The following is an 18,115-nucleotide window of genomic DNA, read 5'->3' as shown; positions in this document are numbered from 1 at the left end:
TGCAATCAATGTGTCTGTTCCAGTTCCAAAGATGGCTGCCGTCCGCGCCAGGAAGCTGATAGGGAGGAGAGGAAAGTGACCCTTGCAGATCCTCCCCTATTATGGCTGCCCCCATGTATAACCGATCAGTTCATATTAACATATGGCTGTCTGCTTTCAGAGTCCCCACGCGTTGTTAACTGCCCAGGCTGCGTGCGCTCCTCACAACAACTGAATCGCCTCCTAATGAGAGCGAACCTTGTATCCGTTCCCCCGCTGCTCGTGTCTAGGGGCGGGGTGAACTTGCCGGCATGTCGAGCGGGGTAGCAGGAGAGGCTGCTACAGCTTCACATTCGCGGCCGTGTATATGGCCGATTTAAATATATAATCTTTTTGCCCCACAATAGCTGCTGCTATTGGCAGACATACATAATCTGGCCCCTTTAGCTCATTTCCAGGTGAGACTGCCTGCAGAGATGCCAGGTAACGGAGACCAGGCTGCTGCTTACCTGCACTGGGACCAAGAGTGAACAGAGGTCTGAGATGGAGAGGTGGGGCATAGTAGGGGAGGAGTGTGAGGAACAAACAAGTTGATAAGTGCCTAAACTCCTAGTCCCACCTACTATACCCAATGTCTCGCAGTGCCCCCCAATGGAGTAAGAGAAATTGATTTTTACAGTGAGTAAAAATCTTCTTTTCTGCGTGTCATAGGTCAAAATGGTGTAACAGGCAAACATAGGAATGCTTTTAGCATTTTCTCTTCCTGGTGAAAAAAGTCTGCTACATTCACTATAACTGTACAACAGGCAGACATCTTGCACACGATGGAGCCTGAGTCAAAAGCCAAACAGCTGACCGACAACTGCTCTAGGTAATCTCCTAAATTAGTTGTGGTTTTTTTTTACTACATTAGTCTTGTGGTTAGCCGTTAGGAATAAGTTTTTAGTGCCTGTGATCAACCTTTAACAACCGAATGAGGTCTTTTGTGTAATATTTACTCCTCAAGCTAAGGGGAAAAGTTGGCCCCTGATCAGTTTAACTTATAACCTGGATGAAGCAGTCTCTAGTGACCAATGAGTGCAAGGTTTTTTTTTATAAGAATGGATTTTGAAGATACATACTCTGTGGGTTTCTTCTGGTAATTTAGAAGACTCCTTTAGTAATAAACCTGGAGAGCTGAAAGAGAAACCTCAGATGGTTAATTTGGATAATGTGGAAATTTTGCTTAATCATCAAGTCAAAGGGGATGGAAACCACTTCCACTGCAGCTCTGATTTCTCTTTGAGGATCACAGTAAAAAGGTAGTTTTTTCTTGTACATCAAATTGTAAAAGAACTTATTCATGTGCGTAGGTGGAAAAGTGTCAATCTAACTCAGATTAAAACGTATGTATCCATTCATTGACAAGGCACAGAAGTAGAGTTGGTTCCAAAAGTAGACACACCTATAGTTAATATGGCCTGGAACTACTATCCCTCTTGAAGATGGGGGTCCTCTAATGGACACTATGGATATGAATATGCATTTTTAAAAGCTTTGCATTTTATCTGGAATCACATTGAAGTGAAGCATAGGGATGGATTCGGTGGCCAGATCGCTCATTCTATGGGTACAGACATTTTATTCAGATTTCCAAGGAAAGGTGAGAAGGCAATATTGTTGAAAAGCATTGAGGTTCCTCAGAGGGGCAAAGCATTATTAGGTGAAGCATCAGCAGTGGTTGCTAGCAGTGCCCTTGGGCAACAGACATTCTGTCAAAGATTAGTCTAGCCAATAACACGTTAGAGGGGGATCCCAGCTCTTTTGAGATAAATGATACAGAAGTTGCCTGGGGGTAAATCTAACAGGATAAACAGGAAATACACCCACTCTTCCTTGTCTTTTCAACATTGCAAGGAAGTGATACTTTATGGGTCAGAAAGACATTACACCAGGCAGTATATTCCTATTACACGCAAACAGTACTTTTGAGCATTCAGATTTAAAAAATGAAAGCATACTCGGAGTCGGAAGATTTACCAAAGAGTCTTCATACTTTAAGAAAGGCTTGGGCAATTTCTCTTGTTCCTGCCGGTCAAGAGGACACTGGTTTTTATTCCAGAATTTTTTTGTCAGGAAATCATTGTGAGCTTTTCACACTGTTGATTTGAAGAGGCTCAATAAGTTTGTCTGTAACAACAACACTCTTGCATGGAATCTGAATACTATCCAAACAACAATCGGCAAAGGGCATTGTCTCTCCTTCATAGAAATGCAGGGTGCCTATTTTCATAACCCTTTTGCAGTTAATAACTGGAGAAGGGTCAGCACTTTCAGTTCATTCAAGTGATAGCCTTTCTGCAAGGCCATGGCTGAATTGTAAACGGGGCAAAAAGTCATCTCTTCCTATCACAGCAAATAAAGCTTCTTGGGATCTAGATAAGCATATTAAAGTAATTCTATCGTTTTCAAATAAGCATTGCCCAAGCGATTGTATTATGTTTCCAGCGCACAAAGGAATTTATTTTAGCAGATGTAAAATTTAACAATTCAATACATGATTATAATACAGTACAGCCAATACCAAAAGATAAATACATACCGCTGCGTTCGCTTGCGCTAGCTGCGCTCCCGTGGGTGTCAGTGGACATAATTTCACTCCAGAATACTGTGGTCAGAGAATGACTGAAGCCAGGGGGAGTACAGCTATGTTATATACACTCAGTGTTACAGAGAGAACAATGCAGATGACGTGACTTGCTTCTATATGTCCAGGTATCAGGAAGGTTCAGAGTGCTGCAGGTCATAGGCCAGTTCAAACCAAAATATCCAAAGGTGGGGGGTCATCTCTCCAGGGGTTGTGCTCTGACTTTTCCCTCCAAGTCTCCAGTTTCAACTAGTCTATTAGCATTTTATAATTAGTATCACTTTAAGTATTTATTCCTTAACATCACTAACTAGAGTACCCAATGTGCGATCTCTTTGGCGAATGAACCGGACAACTGCTGATGAATAGGGGATTAAAATAATACCAGGCATGACACATTTTCTATAACCTGAACCTTAAATAACACTAAAGTGTACATATAATCATAATATGTAAACTAATAATAAACTAAATACTATCTGCTCATAAATCACTCTATAATGGAACCAATATGAAGTATATAAATAACTAAATGTTGTAGAGTGTGTGCGTATTTTACGGTGCGATCGCAGTATGCCACATGTAGGGTGGCATACTGAGTGCAATCGCACGATAAAACGATATTAACCAATATACTTTCATCTATCCAATTATACAACTTCGACAGTTCCACCCTTTGATAGTTTATAATACTATCACCTTAGATTTTATATGCAGGATCTCAGTACCACATTTCATTGCTCTGTAATGCTAGTCCCCCTTGGTGCATGACCATGCTGTCTGTAGATCTAAACAAGTTATCACAATAGTCTTAATCCTCAAAACAATTTCTTTCTTTTACTATAGACCATATACCTCTGGAGCTTGGAGATAACCTTTTTATATGCCCCTTAATGGTACAATAAAACATGTAATACATTATTTGGAAAGGTACAGAGTAAAATAGAATATGTATCAGTTATACAGAATACTCTACTACAGTTCTTCATGTCTAACAGGTCCATTTGTACAAAGCATGTCTTTTAGCTCAGACAACATTTAGATAGTACATGTTCATCAATAACATCATCCTATGTCTATCAATAATGTCATATATACAATCTTTCAGCTTGCGTTAGTATATACACTTCTAATAATGTCATCAGTTCTTTTCATCAACACTTGTGGGGTGGGCTATTGTCTGTTCGTTCTTCCCAGTCTCCCAATACTCGGGTTTCTTTGTATGTGAAACAGTGGTTGGATTGCAAAATATTGGAAGACTCCAGACTAAGGGACCTAGGTGTCGTACTTTTCCCCTAGTGACCTCCCACCCATAATTCAGGTACCTCAGGAATTCTTAGTGGAAAGAGAACTAGTCCTACCTGATATAATCTCTGAGGCACCTGAAAACACACCCAGCACTTGGTTTGGTCTACAACCTTACCCACCCAAGAATGCTAATCATTCTCAAGGATGTCTGCTCAAGTCCAAATATTACTGGACTGGCATCGCTGGATGTACCACTATTCAGCTATGGGGTCACATACTTACGGACGTAGTGCTACTCAGACAATAGCCCCTCACACTTTCTCCAAGCCCCAAGGTTTCCAAATTTTCCTTCCCCCCTGAATTGAATAGAGTAATTGGCTGAACCGATTATGCTACTAACTTCTCCTTCATCCCCAATTCCTCAATATCATTACCTGAACCAGCCTCTGTCACCTGTCAATAATTAAAAGAATTGACCGTCCTGAAAACAGAATGAGATGAGAAACACAAAACAGGAAAACTACAACTTCATGCTGGACAACTGTCTTAGCCTTTGGCTCAGGTGCTACTAACTGCATTAGAGGCCTTCCAGAACAGATTCATAAGTGCACTTGGACCCTTCTCTGGGTGTTGACTCCTCTGTAGTGGGTGAAATGGGCACCAGTGTGTCTCTGCTACCCTTGAAGTCGTGATGCTGGTAGCCTACACCTGGTACCTGTCTGTCAAATAACCTGAGCCTAGGAAATTACTGTTCCACAACTTACTCTCCCGGTCCAACATCCTGACACTTAGTGTAACTTTTCAGGAAACAGTGTTTTGAACATTCTCGGTTGCTGTCTCACTGTTTACCTTCCCTCTCAAGGTCTAAACTAGTCTCTCAGTTACAAACTCATCCCAAGAGAAGTCAAAAACATTTCAAAAGTCAACAGGTTAAGAGGCAGCCTAGGAGTGATCTTGATAGCGGGGAAGGACTAGTAGCCAAAGCTAACAGCCCCTTCAATCAAGTTTCAACCCTCATTCTATTCAATTCGTTCTAATAAGTACTGTTACTTTATATTCACACTGGTTTGTGGCTAATCAAAAGTATGTAATTTGTTACCACTACTCTTACATTATACATTTATTATCAATAACGTGAATACCCCTATCGCCTATTATAACCCTAGGGCTATCACATTGAATAACAAAAGCTTTGAGTATGACACAGTAATACATTAGACACATTTCAATAAACCTTTACCCAGATATATTTCATCGGTACACCAGTGTATACGTAAGCATCCTGCAAGGTGGTAATTGGATGACGTGGATTTGTTTCACCTGGAGAAATTCTTCAGATAACCCAAATTTTCATATTTTAACTAATATGTCTGTGTGGGTGTGTTCACATTTTAAAACAATACAACGAAAAACAAAACAAACATAGATTTGTCAGCTGTCACATACAACCCTGCTGTCTATTTGACAGCTATGTTTGCCCTAGTGTGACAGCCATGTATAGTCGTGTGTGTATAAGTGTGGACTTTACGAGCAACTACTTCAGTTGTTAACTGTGTCACTGTATCAAGTCCTCTATGTAGTGTCCTACTCATGTGCTGGTATTGCTATAAAGGATTTCTCAGTCACCTCAACGTCGCCCCCCTAGACTAGAAAAATGCTGAAGACCCATGTATATCAATCGATTTTCCCTCTGCCAACTCGCATCCCATTTTCAGTACCCCGCATTCAGCTGCTTGACTAAGTGAGAGAAGGGCAAAGGGGTCTAATTCTGTAACACTTTCTTCAAATATAACAGTATCCAGTACATGTCTGTCTAACAGTGAAAAAATATAAAACACGAAAATTCTACATTTTCTAGGGTTTCGCATTATGTCGTATCTTGTGGCAAAAATCCTACTCCAATGTTATACATAGAGATGCATATCTGTATGTCTAACCTCCAGCAATATCCTGTCCCCACCCTTTGTGCATACATATAAAGGCACATTTTTGTACAGGAGGCACGAAACAAAAAAAAACAAACAGATATGTAATCTATAAATCATGAATCCTATTTCCACAACAAAAAAGAAACTTTCTGCTTAACATTAGCAGCTTCTATACACATAACACCAAACCCCTGACTGTTTCTGTACTCATGTCAATCTAGTGTGTATATCCCTGAGTTCATCTTATGTCAAAAACGTCTTGGCCCCATTACTGAGACCGTGTCTACGTCTTTTTGTATCTCTATACAAGAGAAGAGAGAGAGATACTAGCATAGATGTAAAGAATGAGAAATAAGAAAGCAATGAATAATAAGAATACAAAGATTTGTATACAAGGGTTTGAAAACAAATAGACATGCAGAAAGGGAGATTTTTACAGTAAACATGACAGTTGGATTGGACACTATGGTACAATGGCGGTATTCATTCCACTAATCCCCTTAGCTATTCACCAAACTGTGACCCCTCCCCATGCTTGAGTAGAGGGTCTTACATCATCCGTGCAATCCAGTGTCGTCCGTCATTTGTTCATTAAGAACTCGGTATCACCATAACTACATACCTTTGCAACGGACTTCCTGACTTATAACTGAGAAATGAAAAAAATTAACTCTTGGTGACTCATACTTATCTGAGATACATAAAACGATATTTTGGAGCAAAGTATGTACATACTTTATTTTTGGATAATGATTCTCAGCCAAACAAATTATCATGAGTCACTGTAGCCTAAAACAAAGTGTTCCAATGATCCATTGTTAATTTGTCTTTCAAGAGTAATTTTTCCACTTCTCTATCCCACCACCTTAAGAACGAAGTCTATATTCCTTTTGTCTACCCTTATCTGTGAGAAGAAAAAAAAACAAGATCGTTATCTTTAAACAACAATCAAACCAAACACTTTCATTCTTTACCATCAGCCAAAGCAAACATGACAACATAAAACAAGCAAAATCAACAAAGTATACTTTTTAAATCCGTTTCTTTCTATACCTGCACACTAATACTTACCACAGATTAACATTTACCTTGCCTGGTTGTAGGACTACAGACATGACCTGACTTCTAGAGTTGACTATAGTTCTCCCTCAAAACATTTGCTGCTGTGAGGTGTGTAGGCGACTGTTGGAAAACCTCTGAGACTTGTGTGCGCCTTCTTTGTGGGTGTCTATGTAATTCCCCCTTAGGTGGCCCAAGTCTATTTGCTTCCGCTCTTGTCATTGTACAGTCCCTTGCTTGATGTCCTGTTTTATGGCATCTAAAACACTTCTTCAACTCCATGTCGTTTCTGTTCCTTATACCCTGTGTTATTATACTTTGGTCGTGTGTGCAGTCCCTCTAGTGCTTGGATACTCCCCATCATTTACCTATCACTTAATGTCTTTTTCTGTTTATTCTTTTATCATGTTCTATGGCTGACTCCCTGAGAACATTTACAGTGATTCCTTTCCAGTGTGGTAATGAAGTTTGCACCTTTTTAAATTTTCCCTGAGGCCATCCATTAAGACTGAATCAGCAACCTCTCTGTAGTGTACATTATCTTTTATGTCTGATACCCTAGTGTATTTCGCCATCGCTATTAGAGCCCTGCAAAAATAGTCTGCTGCATTTTCACTATCCTTTTGTTTGATAGTAAAAAAAAATTCTCCAGTCCAATATTGTAGTAAAGTATATGGCCAACTGAGAAATTATGCGTTTAATATTTTCATGGTTACCATCCTCTGTTGAGGATCTATCCTTCTCCAACATACAATCCTTAATAAACTTTTGTATATCAGTATTGAGAGGAAGACAGGTCTTCAACACTACTCGCCAATCATTATTAGTTGGCTTGTACATATTACCATAATATCTAATAAACTTCTAACATTTGGCCAAATCTTTTCTAGGATCTGGGAAATCAGACAAAATTGAAAACATTTCAGACCTAGTCCATGTATCATGTTTTGCTACATGTTTTAAGGGAACTTCACCATCTTTGTCCGCCTTCCCATTGGGAACTGCTGTTGTGGGAACAAGATGTAAGCCTACCAAATCACTCTGTTCTGAACTAGTTGCTGGAATTGCTGTTGCAGTACAATGAATGTCTCCCCCTTTGTTAACCTTTCATTATTCTCACCAATTTTAGCCGCTGCCCCTGCTGGTGGGATTGTTCCTTTTCTTTGTCCTGAAACATTAATTTTTAACATTACTTAAAACAACATACTAGTGAGTTTTTTTTACATTTTTGGTACGGGCTGTACTTACCGCCCCGACCACTTTTGTTGAGGCGCGCTAGCACTCACTATGTCACGCTTTTCAACGGCTATTTCCAATATGCGTGCGCTTTTCGCCACACTTACGCTGTGAATTCGCTGCTCTGCCATGTGTTGCCTTCCATTTGCCACAACTTTAAACAATCATCATGTCTAGTTCTCACTTCTGTTGATCTAATCAACCACACCTTTTCTTTAACATTATCCAGTACCTCTAAATTAAAACTCCCTATTGTTGGGAAAGGCCTAACACAATCTTTGGTCATAGGGGATTAAAATTATACCAGGCATGACACATTTCCTATAACCTGAACCTTAAATAACCCTAAAGTGTACATATAATCATAATATATAAACTAATAATAAACTAAGTATTATCTGCTCATAAATCACTATAACGGAACCAATATGAAGTATATAAATAACTAAATGTTGTAGTGCGTGTGTGCGTATTTTATCGTGCGATCACAGTATGCCACATGTAGGGTGGCATACTGAGTGCAAACGCACGATAAAACAATATTAACCAATATACTTTTGTTCATCCAATTATACGACTTCGACAAGCACTATACAAAACAAGGTATCTTTCCAAAGAAAGATGTAAGTAGATCCAGTCCCTTGAACATAAACTATTGAATTATCAGCAAGCAACAATACAGAAGGTACTTTGTTCTCCTACACCATAGAGATCTTCCTCTGGGCAATGCGGTACATTCAGAGTCTCCTGCTGGAACTTTTAACCTATTGGGATCACAGATTTCTTTAACTCATGCCATCAACCTTTCAAGAACCACCTGGATGTCGCTCAGCTCGTGGCAAAGTCCAAAATTAAAAGAACTTAAGGGCTAGACAGCCCCTTCTAGATCTTCAGGGAGCAGAGCCCAAAAGGGCCTGCCTGCACCCCAAAAACATGTGAAGCTTAAAAACGTGAAAGTGACTAACAAACGGTGCCGAGTGGTTACGGCTCTAGCCTCATAGCTAGGCTATTATAAAAAAAAAAATGAAAAGAATAAAGGCGAAAGTGCTCAGTGCCAACATAATCATATTATCACTGTTTAAGGTGCGCCTGACTTGTGATTTTCTTTTTATTTATTTTTTCTTTTGGGCACCCCCGGGTCGCCACTCCAGGGGCACATTAGTCCCAACGCAACATACCCGGCATCTGGCCAGAGGACCAAGTACAGCTCTGCCACAACTGCACTTGATCTTAGCCAAAAGGCCAGGAAGCAATAAGACGGGCTACTTGTGGTCTACTTAATTTGCCAAGAAGGTTCCAGAAACAGAACTGATAGCCATGATAGCAACTGATTTGCCTGCGACATGCGCTGAGAGTGACTTTAAATATTTCTGCCAAACAGAACATAACAGTCAGACAAGTTTCAGGGAATGGGATCTGCATCAGGAAGTGTAACAGCTAACAATACAAAAATCTGGCTATCTGCAAGTGGACATTATTGCAACAAACAAGAATACCATTGTCTTCTCGTGACAAAATGCTCCAGGGACAGAGGGAATAAATGCTCTGACCGTTCCTTGGAGTTTTCACCTGTGGCTTGTCTTTCCTCCGTTTCCACTCGCCACGATCAATGTAAAGAAAAGATCAGGAGAGAGAGCAGTAGTGATGGAAGTCATTCCATTCTGGTCATGTTGCCTGGTAGATGCTCCAGGAACAACCATGGCTCCTATCTCTTTGGCCAGACCTCCGGCATCAAGGCCTAACTTCATGCAAATATTGAATGACTAGATTTAATGGTATGTGGTTTGAGCTGGAGCTGAACAGAGAGATGGGAAGCGGAGTTTGTGATCAACATCCTTTTTAGAAAGAACTATTTTGATCATCGATTTATAGAATTTGGAAGAAGTTTATTGCATGGTGTGAGTCTAAATGCAATCAGACTGCAGCCCCTAACTATTCAACATATCTTTTGACTTCCTCTTGATGGGTTTCAGCAAAGGTACCTTCGAGTGAAGATAAGGTGAGACAAGTATTTGTTTCTTTCAAGCAGTTAAGGAGGTTCATCCCTCTATTGGGTATTTTGTGACTCAATGAGATCTAAATTTACTGCTCAGCACCCTGATGCCTGGCACTTTTGATCCGATACAAGAGGTTTTTCTAAAATGGATGACACTAAAGGCAGTTTCAATTCTCCAACCCTGTGATGCAGAAGTAAACACTGGTGTAAAGAACCCTTTCTAAATATCTATATAGATAATGTGTTGTTTGGAGCCAGTTAAACATTTCTGCCAAAAGTAGTATCTGCATTCCATGTTAATCAGACAGTTTTGATGCCATCACTTTGTCCACAGCCTGGTGATGAAAAGGAAAGAAAACTGCACTCAGTAGGGGATTTTCCATATATTTGTCCAGGACAGAATAATTCACGGAACACATTTTTGTGATTTCTACAGGACCTTGGAAAGAGTGTGCCCCTTTTAAAAAGTATATGTCTACTTAACCATTTAATATCCAGTAGGATTTGTCATTTTCATACCTTCACTGAAATAAAAAAAAGTACCACTTTCTCTGAATTCAAACCCATCATTCATTAATATATATATTTTTTTTGTTTAGAGATTAGCAGTTTTAAATGTTTACACAATAATATATATCATGAACACACATCAAAAAGCGCGCTTGCGTCTGGAAGTAACGCTCTTCCCCTGAGGAGGCCTGGGCTAGGCCCAAATGCATTACAAGAACCTTTTTAAGATCTTAGTAGCTTGATCTGACTAGAATGCATGAGTATCATGCACGGGGTAACTTGTGTGTGTGTGTATGTATGTGTGTGTATATATATATGTATGTATGTATGTATGTATGTATGTATGTATGTATGTATGTGTGTGTGTTTATATAATGTGTTATAATAAACCTCAGGGTTTTTTTCCAGAAGAATAATCAATACAATAATTGCATTTTCAATTGGTTTTTTTTTGTCTTTGCAGTTAAATGGATTGGAGTTGGAAAATCTAGGGAATCGATGATTCAATGTTTCTGACCAAATACATGTTACTCCTACATGGACCTCATTTGACAATTGTAGATTTTGACTTGAAAAATGGAGATCTAAGGGAAAACACATGGGGGGGGGGGGGGCAGCAGCCAACCACTTTCTGGACCTATGTACCTGGGATATTAAATGTGATTATACTTGTCTTTAAAAATGTTATTCTGTATATGTGTCTGAATCAGCATTCTCAAATCATATTTAAATATTGGCAACAAATGAAATGCAGTTGTGTTTCACATTTAAGTTAAGATAGGTTGTAGTGTTTTTTTTCTATTCTCTTTATAAATTGCATATCAATCTGAATTATTTTTTTTTTTTTTTAGCACCATTTGATCTACAATTTAGTATCAATGTTGGTATTGCAAGTTTCCAGTAATAAGGCCATGTCAACCTTTAGAAGAAGAAACAAACTTAAAACTAATGTAACTAATGCATTTTGAAAATGTTTTTTCAAAAATAGTTGCGTCTTCAAAGCAAATTATTAATCTGATGCCCAATAATCATGTCATGCTCATTTCATTAACTCCATGTTTCAAAGGAATGTACAGTGCTCCTGCTTGTATGAAGCCATCCTCACCTCCAGATATATTGTCTTAAAAACAAATTCCATTTTATGTTGCCATCTGTTTAATATTACACTTGCTATGCCAGTTATGGCCTGTGTTTTATGCTGGTGGATTAAAGAAAGTACTATTTACAGTTTGACTGTTTTCTAACTTGATTATAACATGGTACCATTATTTAAATCCTATAGTATTCACTGCTGCTTTATTTTTTTTCCTGCATTCTGTAAAGTATAGTTATCCACTTTATTCTTCCAACTTTGTACACTGGCCAAAACTGTGGCTATAAAAGGAATCGCACATACTGGAATTAACACACTTTACTATGCTGTGTCGACAGATATTGCCTTAACCAAGTGCACTACAGGAAAAATACAGAGGTCGATAAAAGATAAAACCATGTCAGTGGACATCTTTTGAGTATACATGTTTGAATGAGGAACAGTGATGAGCCGTGCTAGAGACTATATTTGTGTTTGAATTGCAGTGTGCGTTGAATCTTTCACCTACTTTAATATTGGGCTTTGTCACACAGCCAAATGTTTTAAAATAGTTGCTTTTATTACATATCTTTATTTTTATCTATATCCATGGTATTTATCTATATAGTACGTAATAGGGATTATGTAGGTATTATATGAGCACAACATATTCTGTAACCCATAGCAACCAGATTCTAATTTTATTTAGTGCAGCTTAGCAAATGTATGATGGGTTACTATGAGTTACAGCAGATTTGTGCATATAGCACTGGTTTACAACATACATGAGCTCCATTATGGAATTTTGTTGGAGGGGCTGCTTTTGGATAGTATTTTATGTTCTTGGGCAGTAACTATATAAGTACTTAAAAGCAGTAACAGTAAAAGAATTCAGTCTTTTGATTGGTACAATAGAGATAAGAATACATTTCTGCGCTTGTGCAGTGAAGCCCTGAGACAACACCTTGCCAAGATATGTTGGCATTATCTCAATTCTGCCTTGTTTACAAAAAGCATTTATAGTAATATGCATACGAAAGTGCAAAGCAACAAAATGGAGTTTCAGCAGGCATTTTGCCACACCTGCCACAATCCACCCTCACTTTTATGGTTGTATTATATAAGTGGGTACCACACCTTTTCTTCACAGGCAGCGCCTGGGTGTTTTTCACAGTGTTACAAGTCTTAAAAAAAACACCAAAGTACCACTTTACAAAGTACCACTGATACAGACATAATTGGATAAACAGATAACAATTATAGTTAAGAAAATATGTAGAATACCACCCTCCTATCTCCTATTCCAGTCAACCAGTTAACCAAGTAAACCAATTACCCTGGCCTTGATGTTTACTAGCAAAATTTGCTTTCAACTCCTCAACATAATAATTGCCCTATAGGTGTAATTTCCCCTTTATCAGTGTGTTTGCTAGCCAGCCAAATAGACACCTCTACTCTTGATACCTCATAATCCTGCTAAGTAACAATAAATATTTGCATGTACTACAACTTTATGGTTCTAATACCTCGTAATAAACAGGATGTACAACCTAATATAACATTTACTGTGTATATAACACTACATTTTTCTTCAAAACAACTTGATTATAAATGTTAGCGTTTGATATAACCAACAAAAACCTCTTGAAAATTCAACCTCTTACCACCCTCCGATTAACTAAACATACGAGGTATGTCTTAAATAACGAGACTGATTAAATAACTCCTTTATTTATTGGTATTGCAAATTTAATGTTTGTCCCCTTCTATATACTCCCCATTTGCACTAATACATCGCTATAGTTTTGTTTTCCACTGATTGAAGGCATGGAGCAAATCAATTTTTGTCACTTGTTTCAACATATCTGCCGTTTTCTTTACAGCATCAACTGACTCAAAATGTGTCCCTTTAAGCACTGATTTAACTTTTGGGAAAAGATAAAAATTGCAAGGTGCTAAAGCGGGCGAATATGGAGGATGTTCAAGTTAAGTAAAGTGCTGTGTGAGCAGGCGCATTGTCCTAGTGAAAAAGAAACCATTTTTCCACAGTTGCGGCCGTTTATATCCGACTCAGCTTTTGCAAAACTTCCTTATAATGATGCTGATTAACTGTTGTGCCTTCTGGGACCCATTCTTCCAAAATTACACCCTTGATGTCGAAAAAAAACAATGAGCATTGCTTTGAATTTTGACTTGCTTTGACGAGCTTTTTTCATTCTTGGTGATGACGGTTTTTTCCAGTGCATTGACTGTCTTTTGGTTTCAGGATAGTACTGGAAGATCCAGGTCTCATCGCAAGTGATTACTTTATGAAACCGGTTTGGATCTGTGTCAAGTTGCTGCAGAATGTCAACACAACATTCCTTCCGACGTTCTTTTTGCTCTGGTGTGAGAACCCTTGGAACCATCTTTGCACAAACTTACGTCATGCTAAGATCCTCACGCAAAGTTTTCCATACGGTGTCTTTGTCAATGTTCAAGGATTTAGCTATCATTCGAACACTGAGTCGGTGGTCTTCTCAAATAATCGGACTGATTTTTTTTCTACGTTTTCTTCGGTTCTTGAAGTGCAAGGTTGTCCAGGGCGTTCATCATCTTTGACATTCTTGCTAAATCTTTTGTGCCACTCAAATACACGCGCACGAGACAGGCAGTCATTCCCATAGGCCATAGTAAGCATTTGAAACCATTCTGTTGGTGTTTTGTGCAATTTTACAAAAAATTTCAAATTGACACGTTCAACTTTTAAACTTAGCATTTTTTGGCACTCTACAGAAAACACAACCAAACTAAATGACAACTCACAATCAACTGAACGTCATAGAGTGTTGCAGTTTGTCATGCAGGTTCAGACAGGTTCAAGGTTACTACGTATGCAGTTATAACCGGTTCTCACTGCTTTGTTTACTAGGTGAAATCACAGTCTCGTTATTTAACAGACATACCTCGTGTGTATATATACGGCCTGTTCTAAAAACCCAATGTTGTAATTTTTCTATCCCTCACCCAAAACAGTCACACATACACACAGGTTGTTTTGGGAGTAGTATGGAATAAAAATGACCAGTGTACTCCATGTCACTTCTTCAAAGTTTTGCAAAAGTAAGTGTCATGTCTATGCGTTTGTCAGTACAATACGGTACTGCTCCACCCTCTCTCTGTCTTAGAGTGATAAATCCATATTGTCTTATTTATGCAGTTGTCGTAAGGCCTTCTATTCCAGGATCAAGCAATGTATGCCACAGTTGAAAAATGTTATGTTTTATTGCAATGTCTCTGACCATGGTTTGGATCAATGCAATTCTTTCAACTTCAGGTTGCTGGAAATAATTTTAGCGTCCCATTTGCAATGCAGATATTTACAGGGCTTTCAGTCTGTTCAGCGACTAGGCAAACAGCTATGGGTTAAACCAATTGGTTAGCCCTTCTCCTCCTGTCTGACAGTCTGTAAAGATGGCTGCATTTCTGTAGCAAAAGTCCACACAAGTTCTCTGTTGGTGTGTTGTACCAGAAATTTCTCTCTGCCTTGAAAAATCTCCCAGCAAAGAGATGTGCTCATAGAGAAATCTAAAATGAACAGTTCTGGAATTTCTGACATAGTTTTCTTTAATTTAACAGGTCCTGCAAGTAGCTATAGTATACCTATATAATATGGTGGTCTTCTCCTTTAATACTGCCCCTCTCCTGTGAGTACCATCATCCATGTATCAAAGTCTGTATTTGTGCCACTTTGCTGTGCACAAGTAGCATTTCTTCTTTGATTTCTTCCACAATAGAGATAACAGGGTGTGCGGGTGCTGTTGGTAACAGTGCGTGTTCCATCTGTTTTAAAACCATTGACATATATGGTTTGATTAGGAAATACAGTTGTGTGTGAGTTGTATTACAAATCGCAAAATCTGCAACTCACTAAACAATCCTCCAGCCAATGTGTCTGTAATTGTCAGTTACTCTCTGTTATTAGACAATTCACCAGTCTGTGTGTGTGTTGCATGTTCATTGTGCTTTTGAGTGTGTAATACTTTGTCAGTATTGGTGAGTGCTCACCCCCTATCATTGCATTTCCCTCACTCCTGTATACCATTATCAGTTAACCAGTGAACATTTGGTGCAGTGAAGGGCTGCTCATAAGACACATCTTTATGTGTTTCTCTAACTGTAGCATTATGCGTTCCATGCCATGAACATGTAATTTCCTCAAAGGGGCAGTCTCTAATTTCACAAGCAGGGAATGTCAAAGTGACGTGATCTGGGTAGGTGTTCAAAGCCACTCCTATCTTTTCACCTACCACAGCCCGCTTGAATGACTCTGATGGCTCTTCCTGGATTTCAATAATTCCATCACACGCACCCCTCTCAAAAGTTTCCAGGCATTTGGCCATTTTAAAAGCAAGACAAATCGGAGTACTCTCGTTAGACACCTCGCATTGTATCTGCAAATCACTCGGTATTTTATACACAGAATCTCCCATCACCAAACATTCATGCATGTTTTCAGATTCTGTGTTTTCCCTATCGAAAGTCCAAATATATTAATTTGAGAAAGTCATCGCTCATAGATGGCGTTTTATCTCGTGACATTTCTTTATGGGCAAAACAAACCCCCCTCATTTCTGAGAAACATTTATTAGCACATTTTTCACACAAATTAAAACCACTTGTAATATATGCATGTAAAAGCTCACTCCCACCTTTCTCAACTTGACAGACAAAATTATTTTGTTCAAATACAGAAACGGCTTCAGCCAGCTGAAGGTCACTGTTTTCTCCTGACACTATCTGTACATTATTACTATATGTTGATCTGGCACTGAATCAGTTTTCAGAACCCACATTTCAATGTCCCGCCCCTGCAGCTGTGATCGCATGTATAGCAAGTCAGAAGTGCAGTACACCCACTGTTTGCAGCCGGCACTATTAGTGAGAAGAGGGAACTCGTCGTTTGAACCAGCAAACAGAACGGAAAACGAGCCGGCACACGAGTAATGCTGATCGGCAGGATCCAAAGATAAGTCCCATGGACGCATGAGAGACTCCTGGTATTGGCTCCTGTCTGGTTAAATACCATATCCGACAGCAAATAGTTGAATGCATGTGATTGGAACTCTCCACACTGTCCCAAACTCACAAGGAGGCAACGGTAGTCTCTGCTGAAACGTATCCTCTAAACCAAAAGTGAACATTGCTCGCCAGAACCTGAGCCCATTCACGGTTGTGAGTCTGAATGCTCACAGCAGTTTGAAGTAGTGTAACAGCAGAAGCTCCTCCAGCTGCCTGTCCTGCTACTCTGTGGTCACTGCTAACAGATGGTGGAAAGCATCTGGTTGAAGGTATTTTCTCTTCAATCTCCTCACTGTTATTCTTAAAAAATACCTTATATATTTATATTTAAATATATAATTTTATATATATATAAATTAAAAAAATTGTAATTAAATGTACAATACTAGTTAAAAGGAAACTAAAAAAGAATTCCTAAATAAAAATGCCACCCAAAAAATTAACAAAATTCTCTAAATACAAACAAAACTTAACTAAGTAAGAGTATCAAAAAAATACCATAGTATCAATGTCAATTTGAATAACATGTAAATATGTACTATTTGAAAGGGGCCTTAACCTTATATTGTGTGTAGAGCTTTATATATTATAGTGATGAATGTCAGTTGTTGTACTCTGAGCCATTGCAAGTGCCCTGCAGGGATTCTTGGGCTCCACTCTTCCCCAGGTGCTGCACCCCCACTTCTTACTTATTTGTTTAAATGTATATCTGTAAGAGTAATTTACAAACCACAACTTATTGCAAACCACTGATTTTGTGCAAATGCACAAAGAAGCACATTTCAAGCTGCACACCCACTTCTCACTTATGTAAACAACCCCTTCAATCTATCTGCACCTATATTTGTAGGTTGGAATATTTGGTAAATTGCTTATGGCTATAATAATAAAAGCATCACTGTGACAGGATGGATCGCCAATGCCACCCTGTCTTTTGTTACTGGAAACCGGCTGGGCTTACTTTGTCACCGTTCCTATCTTTATCCCAAATGTGCCCTTTAACTGCAGTAGGAATGGCTTAAGTTACTGCCACCAATGGACTCCTTCACGGCATCCAGAACCATGTTCCTTCTGGGTAACTGTCGCTGCTAGTGTACTCCCTTGCTGATGCACCTAAGCTGTTACCCCTGACCTCTTCCTATACATCAGGGTTGCTGTGGATGGATCCCCCCTGGCCTATCACACTGGCCAGAGCTGCTGGGTAGCGGGCATAGCGGTGGTACTGGAAAGCTGGGTTCAAACCTCAAAACAGTTGGAAACGGTTTAGTTTTGGGTCTAATCTGTAGGTCACAGGAAATTACAGCAGGGAAGAAGTTGTCAAGCAGGTCTTGAAGCATGTGATGTTTAGCTCACGTGTCTTGACCAGGATAGTTCACACTGGTTGAAGGTACCAGTGACCA

General features: G+C 39.1%; 1 protein-coding gene across 1 annotated transcript in view; it reads left to right on the top strand.

Moving 5' to 3' along the window:
- Positions 1–11,812, top strand: part of LOC142144465 (adenylosuccinate synthetase isozyme 2) — an 88,625-nt gene extending 76,813 nt beyond the window's left edge. The window contains exon 13 of the mRNA XM_075203353.1: positions 11,046–11,812. Within this exon, the coding sequence (XP_075059454.1) occupies positions 11,046–11,098 (53 nt within the window). The 3' untranslated portion in view covers positions 11,099–11,812. The remainder of the gene's footprint in view (positions 1–11,045) is intronic.
- The last annotated feature ends 6,303 nt before the right edge of the window (positions 11,813–18,115 follow it).

The sequence above is a fragment of the Mixophyes fleayi genome, chromosome 3, assembly GCF_038048845.1.
Source record: "Mixophyes fleayi isolate aMixFle1 chromosome 3, aMixFle1.hap1, whole genome shotgun sequence".
NCBI lineage: Eukaryota > Metazoa > Chordata > Amphibia > Anura > Limnodynastidae > Mixophyes > Mixophyes fleayi.
The sequence above is the reverse complement of the archived record's forward strand: the minus strand, read 5'-3'. Positions and strand labels throughout refer to the sequence as shown.